This window comes from Oncorhynchus nerka, linkage group LG28, assembly GCF_034236695.1.
Source record: "Oncorhynchus nerka isolate Pitt River linkage group LG28, Oner_Uvic_2.0, whole genome shotgun sequence".
NCBI classification, from domain to species: domain Eukaryota; kingdom Metazoa; phylum Chordata; class Actinopteri; order Salmoniformes; family Salmonidae; genus Oncorhynchus; species Oncorhynchus nerka.
Window position 1 is genome coordinate 23,617,628 of NC_088423.1, and position 9,088 is coordinate 23,626,715.

At 40.6% G+C, this 9,088-nt stretch overlaps 1 protein-coding gene across 1 annotated transcript; it reads right to left on the reverse strand.

Moving 5' to 3' along the window:
- Positions 1–817: 817 nt before the first annotated feature.
- On the reverse strand, positions 818–7,695 carry supv3l1 (SUV3-like helicase). Its single transcript, XM_029640205.2, has 15 exons — positions 7,239–7,695; positions 6,866–6,943; positions 6,633–6,740; positions 6,395–6,509; positions 5,801–5,969; positions 5,115–5,226; positions 4,557–4,634; positions 4,250–4,341; positions 3,874–4,054; positions 3,593–3,686; positions 3,141–3,360; positions 2,943–3,023; positions 2,639–2,815; positions 1,872–2,020; positions 818–1,694 (listed from the first exon to the last, which is right to left on the reverse strand). The coding sequence occupies exons 1-15, from the start codon at positions 7,522–7,524 to the stop codon at positions 1,286–1,288; spliced, it is 2,349 nt and encodes a 782-aa protein (XP_029496065.1). The 5' UTR covers positions 7,525–7,695; the 3' UTR covers positions 818–1,285.
- Between the last annotated feature and the right edge of the window lie 1,393 nt (positions 7,696–9,088).

Genomic DNA, 9,088 nt, shown 5'->3' on the forward strand with positions numbered 1-9,088 from the left:
GTTGAAACGTCATCATCATATCCAAACTTCTAAACAACAGCTTCAATCAGTTCACAAATATTGAGATTCTTTTGTAACAAATTAGTAAATAATTAAATTCTGGCCCCATTCCCACTCCCAGTTAGTCTGGCAAACACCTAACTCTCAAAGTCCTCAAAGTCTGGAATGTCTTTTTGATTGTTGTTGGACTCTGCACAATGTGTTGATAATGAAGGGGGCTAATTGTCTCTCCGTCTTTTTCACTCAAACACCCAAAGCCACACACAGCCCCCAAGTGTCACCCCCTTCCATTACAACAGTTGGATTTTCAAATCCTAACAAGAGGTCTCAACCCCCAAGCCACAAAATACATGAGTGAATCAATCAAACCTGTCGTACAATTTCTGAGAGAATATTGCATTAACAAACTGCCTCCCTTCCAGACCAGTGTGGCCACAACTCTCCATGCACTGAATCAGGTGGGTTGTGTCAACAAGGCTAACTCCCAGTGGCTGTTGTGTTTTGAAAGTGGCTAAAACTGATCCCAGTGCAGAGAATGCTTTGAAAGCAGCACATGGCCTGAAAGTGTCTCATGACCTTTGTCACATGGGCTATGAAATGTTCATGACACAATGAAGGTGTTATAAGCAGTGTCAAAAGGCAAGAAAATCATTGTCATGACATATCTTATAACCATTTAACATTTGTTGATACGTTAAGAAGCTGTACGACAGGTCTACAACATTGTCGTTACAGAGTAAGGTGTCAAATTATTAGAGACATTCGCCACCTTATGTCTCACATCAAATGAATACAAAAGGCCTCATCAAAACCAAAATATTATTACAATATTTTTAATCAATGACCTTATCATTTATGCTATTTCAATTCCTTAAATCATACATAGGGGCATATAAATCAGTGGTGGTAACATTTCAGTTTCCGTCAGTTACACTAGGCTAGCCCAAGCATGTGATGGGCACATAGTGTAACATTGTCATTACTTGCTGCGCGAGACAGACTATGCGTCTACGTGAAGATGCAGTCAACCACTCTACTTTTCAAGTGATAAAAAGATTACTGCAAAATGACTGTGTAATAAGATAAGATATTACTTTGGATTTTTACGTCACCTTTTGGCCCATAAAATGACTATCTGTTTTTGAGCAGGAGCTGGGACCTACACATACAATTAATAACATCTTTAGCCACTGGAAATGCATGACACCGCCTGGTATGAAGTCCAGTCAAAATGAGACAAAACCTGCTATGTTTTAGTTAGGACCTAAGGCAGAAACTGGGACGGTCACTTCTTCTTCTTCTTATTCCCTTTTGTTTTATTATTCCCCGCAACAAGTTTGACTCCTTCTTCCTCTTGTCGGTGCACTTTGGACCACTCCTTCTGCAGTTGCCTTAGGAGGTCAGGGGTCAGTAAGCCCTCCTGTACCAGGCGGGAACCTAGGGACTTGTCCAGCTGCCAACCCTCTACTCCACTGTCCTGGGCCTTGGGGGCCCCTCGAACCCTCCTTGGGGATACTGGGCTGGGCCCCAGCCTCCTCTGGTTGGACAGCGGGTTTGTCCCCGGGGGGGCGTTGGTCTCCGTGGCTCGGATGAGTCGTGTGATGTTGCGCACACCCACCTGGATGATGCTGTCCAGCTCCTTCTGGATCTCTCGGACATGATTGGCGTCCGGGAACATGTCCATGAAGCGGTAGCTGGCGACATGTGGAGAGGATTATTACTATCGAATTCAGATGATTTGCAATAAAGACAATTAATGATCTCATTATACGCATTGTGTTACTCAATTCTGTGATGACTATTAGTATAAGAGCAATAGGTAATTTGGCTTGGTGAATGGTTTGGTATTGGTAAGGTAGAGATGGAATCACCTGAGCCAGAGGTAGAGGTCTAGCACATCATGGACAGCCTCCAGGTGCACCAGGTCCTTGATGTTCTTGGGTGGGACCAGCGGCCAGCTGACATGCCGACACACCCAGTCAAAGGTCAGGGGCTCATCTCTGCTGAACTGTCTGGCAAACTGGACAAGGAGAGATTGTGTGTGATGTGACACTCTCCCAATCAGTCTCATCATCCAGCCCCAAACACTATAGTGCTATAAACCTTATTAATAGGATTACACTTAGACCATAGTCACAGTAATATGTCATTCATCCAATTCACAACAGATCTTATCAATACTGTTGCCTGAATACCACTCATGTCACGTCCCTTAAAGCACAACAACCAACAATAAAACCTTATCAATGCTGTTATAGTTCCAGTAAGACGGTTCATATCAGAGGCAAACTGGCAACGTCATGCAAGAATATTAATCAATGGCGTGACTCAAGCAAGGACATGTGCTGCCTCTATATTCCAAATGGTGGACCTATTCCTGAATAACATGAAATTAGGGTGTTAACCAGTTAAATTCAGTCAGAGGTCAAAGTCTGTATTCACAAAGTGTCTCAGAGTAGTAGTGCTGATCTAGGATCAGGTTCCCCCTGTCCATACAATCTTATTCATAATGATCTTAAAGGCAATGCCGATCCTATATCAGCACTCCTACTCATACTTTCTGAATGCGGGCCCAGATGTTTAAACAAGTGTTGCTAATGGAAAAGGGATTCTGCTGTAAACATGTCTCTGCTCCTACCTTCAGGAAGGAGGTGCACACAAAGGGCTGCTTCTTGTTGATGGGCGCAGTGCAGAACACATATCGAGAGCGCAGGTTGAGGGGAATGTGCTGGATCATGTCAGCCAGGAACTTGAAGTCGTCAATGTTGCACACAAAGTACATGCCATCAACCTGGGAGAGGCTCACAAATATATCCTGGGGGTAGAAAAAAATGGGTTACTTTTAAATGAACACAAATAATTCAATATTAATCTGTAAATTGACCAACCGTAAATCTTGATTCTCGTTACAGAGTAAATTGCAATGAAGTAAAGAAACGTACTATCAGATTGGACAAGGTGGCATCAGGTAAGTGGTAGGCAAACATTTCAATCTGCTCTGCTGTGGGGTGCAGCCCAGCTGTCTAGAATTAGGAAATTAACATCATGTCATACTTGATTGTCATTAAATAAAATAAAGGATATTGAATAGTCCGAACAGAAGGTCAAAATTCAGAAATGGCCCATGTGCTGTTCCTCACCTCTATGGCGTCGACGTTCCTGCTGAGTATCTCCTTGAGAATTGGCAGGTCGTCGCGGTGCATGGTGGTGACCTCGCCCTCTTTGAAAATGGAGCTGAAGCGTCCGGCCCGCCCGGAGATCTGGAGAGCCTGAGATGTGGAGATGGTGTCCAGCTCCTTCTCACCCTTCTCATTGATGTTGGGTTTCACCAGTGAGTTAAAAATGATTCTCTTGATACTCCTAGTGTGGGAGGGACATGGTAGCGCGCTTATAGAGGCAACAACTACAACTTTACAGCAAACCAAAAATCAACTAATCATGCAAGAAATGTGTATATATTTTCTGTTAAGTATTTTTATGACAATCTGTAGAACAATGTACTTCAAACGTAATATGTATTGTCAGCGATAAATTAAAATTTAAAAAAGCTTCAACAATATGCTAACAAAATCAGTTTCAATGTTCAACTCACAGGTTTAGTCCCATCCCTATGGCATCTGTTGCAACCAGGATCTTACACGGGTCCTCTGGGTCATTGAACTTCTTTGCTTGAGATAGTTTGGTGCCTATTGACCATATAATTAACAGTGCTTTAATGATACACACTATTATACATTTAAGGATGAGTAATGTCACAGCGGGAGTATATCAGTTATTTGTTTTTCCGTCCAGCACCTGAACAAGTTGAATGTCCGTATTTGACATTTTTCACTCTCCATCACCTCAATCACTGACATCTAAAAACAACCGTACCAGGTGGAAGGCTGCCGTAGATGACCGCACACTCCAGGCCTCTGATCTCGATCTGCCTACTGATGGAGTAAATATCGTTTTTGCTGAAGCATACGATGCAGTCGCCTGGTCGCAGGTTATCCAGAGACTCTACAGCATGGTCCAGGATTGAGAAAGGAGTGAGCCTCTTGTAGTTACGAACCTGCCAGTAGATTGGGTCAACTGTAAGACACTTGAAGTCGCAAGTATTTTTTGGGAGTCGGTCTGGAATCCCGAGTTTATATTCTCATAGGATGAGACCGTTGATATTCAGTATAATCATGTTAATGACATGATGACTGGACAAGTCTCATTAGAAGCCAAACACACTAATGTTCACTAGATTGCCCAGACTCACCTCTACCTCCTCCCCTGTCGTGTACATGAGCTCTGTGACAAAGTTAATAGCTGCAGGCTCTCCGCACACATGGATCTCCTCAGCACACAAACCTATTCCCGGGACACAAAGTAAAGGCATAAGAGGAAAAGCGGAAAAAGAACAATCCATTAGTTATTACTGTGAAATCATAATTTTACCTTATTATTTTTGACTTAATAAATAGCTTGTTATTTATGTACCATAACAAAGTGCAACCAAATATTCAGATTTTGTGATCTTACAATGGCCTGTAGTTTGTCCTAACTGTCACAGTGAAGTTACTGACCAAGCAGAGCCCTAGTCCACGCCCATCCCCTCGATATGTCTCTGATCATCTGGATCTCATCAATGACCGCAACTTCATCTGGACAAAACACAGAAGACACATTTCACATGTTAGTCAACACTCAGATGGTGATAAGAAACGTCAAATGTAATCGAGCTCCATCAGAAATGAATCAAATACTTAAATCAAGGGTGTCAAACAAACGGTATACTTTAAAATTACTAAAAACTAATTGAAATTGTTTTGAAATTATAATGGACCTACACTCCTACAGCTTCTTGACTATGTCCAGCTCGCTAATAATCACCTGAATGAAAGCTGGACAGTCAGGGAGCATCGGAAATCCCCAAAACAATAGATAGAGGACAATTTTTGGCAAATTTTGACAGCGAGGAAATATAACCGATTTTCAGTGCGGCCCTCTCGACCTCGTTGAAGACAGAATGCTGCCCCCAGGGCAAAATTTGTTTGACACGCCTAACTTGAATGGTAGTGATAAAATACCCTAATGTACATTAAATATGTTTAACAAGTTGAGCGATAAGGTAAGATACTGACATGGTGTTGTGACACTGCACATCTCGATAGTACAGGCCACATGCTCAGCTTGTCTCCCCTCCTCATCCACAAATGTTCTCTCCTCTCCTGTCACCAAATCACATGGCACACCCTGGGAGAAACAAAAAGTAAATTTAACATCTTCCTTTGACATAGTGCTCTGAGAATGAACTTAAAACATTTTGGAAATTATTGGTAAGAAACACTTAGATAAACAAATTATACTTCCATTTTTTCAAAGTAAAAGGGCAATTCCATGTAATGGAATTACGCTGAGACTCATATTTTTCACTTTAAAATGTATACCAAACAAAAAACATTGATTTAAAGGTTGAACAAACCATGGAACTCTATTCACAAGGCCCAATTTCAACAATTTCCACGGAAAATGTTACAAAAAAACATTTACAGGAGAATAAAATACATTTTACCATAAAACTTTGCGTCTGCATTTTTTAATTTTTTTTATGTATTGTGTAAATTGTTTAAAGTAGTCATTGTTCATTGAGTTGTATGGTTTGGTAAACCTTGAAATCAATGGTTTCTGTTTGGCATTTTAAAGTAAAAAGTCTCAGCATAATTCCATTAGCATGGAATTGCCCATTTGCCACAGTATGCAAAAAGCCTTCTAAATGACGTATTCTCTTTATGGAAGGGTATACTAGTGAATGAGGGGTTATACTAACAGCATTGTTGCTCTTTTCAAAGATCTCGTGGGCTAACAGCTTCAGCGGTCCACAGTAGACTCCAGACTTGGCAGCCAGGTATCTCTGAATTGCATGATGGGTCTTTCCACTGTTGGTGGGGCCAGCATGGAATATCACCTTCCTCTGGATGGCTCTAGCCTCAGGGTACCTGGGAAACATTCAAGTGGATGGCTGAAAGACAATTGTGTGGAGTATTGCGTGAACACGGCACTAGGTGACCTCAACTATATACATACACAACTATATACACATTTTTCATGTTGAAAATGCTCTTCCATTCATTGTATCCATTTGTGTGTATTGTATATATATATATATATATATATATATATATATATATATATATATACATATAAAGTGTTGAGACAACCAAGATCATAGTTTTAGACCACTCACCAGCAATTTGTTGTTATCCTGTTGAAAAAGTGAAGCTCTTGATCTTGGTATTTATTTCTATATATATATATATATATATATATACACACACACAAATGGATACAATGAATGGAAGAGCATTTTCAACATGAAAAATGTGTATATAGTTGAGGTCACCTGAAGATGTGTGATACTTACCAATTAGCTGGTACACGCAGATCACTGATTTTGCGTAGATCCTCCATGCAGTCCAGCATGGGGAAAATCTGCTTGGCATGTCTCATGAAGTAAGGATAAAGGTCATCTATGTGGCCTGACGAGCACAAGCAAAAACACTCATCAGTTGACAGGGTGTGAGGGGTTGGAATTAAGTTTCAACTTGCAGTTGCTTTAAATCACTTGATTCCTTAAATGATAAGCACAGTGTTGAACTCACCTGCTCCACAGCATATGTCATTGAAGATGATATGAAGGTCTGCACTGAGCATAGAGATTTCTAGCACATACTTCCGAAAACTGATGAAGGCTTGGTGAAAGAGGCGAGCTGACATGGAGAGATCAATGTATTAGTATGACCAGAAGTTGGAGAAGTATCATCACAAAAAAATATATTTGATGAGAGTACCAGACCGTTATGCCAGCCAGTTGAAACTATTAAGTTGTTCTCACCATCGAGACCTTGATCAGCTGCAATTTTTTGCATCTCTTTCCTTTTGTAGAACTTGTTCAACATTTTGAGAAGTTCATCTGTTAGGAGAAACCACATGGGTCTGGTAAAATTGCCATACAGTAGTATATAGTTAGAATTATAGAAAGCAGCCATGTTTACTATCTATTGACAAGGAATTTGTCCAACAGTTAGCCGAAAAGTTGATGACAGCTATAAGTGGAGGATATCATCAACAGTTTAGTATATAGTTAGAATCAGCTCTCAGATATACTGACAGTTTTCTCAACAGTTGACAGCAGTCAGCTAATCTGTGTTTTCTATGACAGCAATCAGATGATTAACAGTTAGCACTACAATATGGATGTACAGTACTTTTGTCCAAAGGTTGCGTGAGCTCAGCTCCCACAGCCCCATCACTGCCGACATCACTCTTGATGCTGAGAGGCACAAATAGTGAGGTGTCTGGTGGTCGCGACGAACTGTTTGAAGAAACACCGTGTCTGGTGGACACAGAACCAGACAAGGACCCTTTCAAGAACGTTATAGATCCAGAGTGTACACAACGACTGTCCACCAGAGCATTTGTGTTTCGTACAGATATGGCGCATATTCTGTGTTGTACTCGTGAGAACAGAAGCATACAGCGGTTTATTGACATTCTTAGTTGCTAGATATTGTCCGCGGTTATGTTGCCTTGTCTGGTGTGTCAATAAACACTTTTTAATGTCCCATTTTGCAGTTTATCAATCTTTTCCCTGGTAAAACTTTGCACAGTATTGCAGCAGAGGACGGTCAACATCGGCTTCTCTCTGTGATACAACGTGCAGGAGGACCCTTGTTTGGATTGTAGTCCAGAAATATGCCTGCAGCGATTTGTTAAATTTGTTTATTGTATTAATTCACAAAATGCAGTGCTTTAGTTAAAAAATATACAAACTGTTTCTATAGAAATTACTTGATGATACATTCAAATAATACATGTATTAATAGCAGCACAATTATACCGATAATACTTCTGGAAAGTCTGTAGTGCATAAATTCCACAAACCAAACGGACCCCAAAAACGTCAAAGTGCAAAAAAAACAGAAAACAAATCAAAGACAGTACAGTATAAAGATAGGCAGAAACTGCTTCTCCCAAAGAAATCCCCGATAACACTTGTGCAACGTCATGTGATGTTCTGCCTCTGGGTTTAGAAACTCTGAACAAATGTTAGCTGCAAGTTGACATTTCAATCACGAAAATAGAATGCCTATTATGACTCAGCACTTGAGTGCGATCAGTGGCACACAATATTGTGAAACATTTTTTATTTGAATGCATATAACCAGATTGTAGGTAAAACCAAAATTGAAAATGTAAGTGCTATCCAGAATCCTTGGGATCCCTACCCTTTTAACCCGTGCATTAGAGACCTCTAACGCCCATAAAGGTCCGGTTCAAACTCCCATTTACCAACATTATACCTTGGAGGTGCCGAATTGGCATTTTTTTAGGTTGCTTGTACATTTTTATTTAGACCTTTTTTGGAAGTACATACCGGTTGTAAAGGGAGTAAATTAAGATTGTTGCTAAGCGAACCCCTATTTGGTGATGAACGAATGTATTTTGATATTATAACTCTTGCCTAGCTGGTGAATATGATTTGGAATCGGAGCTTTCTGGACGTTAGAGATCAATAACCATATACATTAAAACCTAGCGCATAGTGATGCGTCGTTCGCGAACTAAAGTCTCTTTTTGAACATATATTTTTGGTGAACATCGCGAACTGAATCACATCGGTGAAAGAGCCTTTCATTTGGCTCCCTGATTTGCATACTGCTGCTACCATAGCCGCGGGAAGTAGGGGTGCTGCAATACCCACTGATAAACAAAATATGAAACTAGGCCTTTAGTGCTCCTATATGAGGGAGAAAAATACTTTCCAGCACCCTCCGCACCCTCTACTTCCCACGGCTATAGTAGTAGCAGTATGCACAAATAAGTGTGAATCCTGACTGCAGAAACAATAGTGGAGAGTGTGTCAATCTGATCCATTGTGCAAGAAAGTGTGCAAGAAAAATATAATAACATGGCCAGATAAACATTTATTTGAACTGGAATTTTACCATCTGACAATGGTAGCCTACCTTTTGGGCTTTACATTGGAGATTTGCCATTTTTTCATAGTTTTGAACAAAGAGCCGGCTTGTTAACATGAACAAAGCCAAATGAGCCG

Bases quoted from the DNA above. Each gene is read 5' to 3' on its own strand.
- supv3l1 (XM_029640205.2), bottom strand. From the start codon at position 7,524: ATGTCAATAAACCGCTGTATGCTTCTGTTCTCACGAGTACAACACAGA. The intron at 6,944-7,238 runs GTACTGTACATC...TTCTCCTAACAG, and splicing joins CACGCAACCTTTGGACAAAA to ATGAACTTCTCAAAATGTTG. The intron at 4,055-4,249 runs GTGAGTCTGGGC...ATCTACTGGCAG, and splicing joins CGACAGGGGAGGAGGTAGAG to GTTCGTAACTACAAGAGGCT.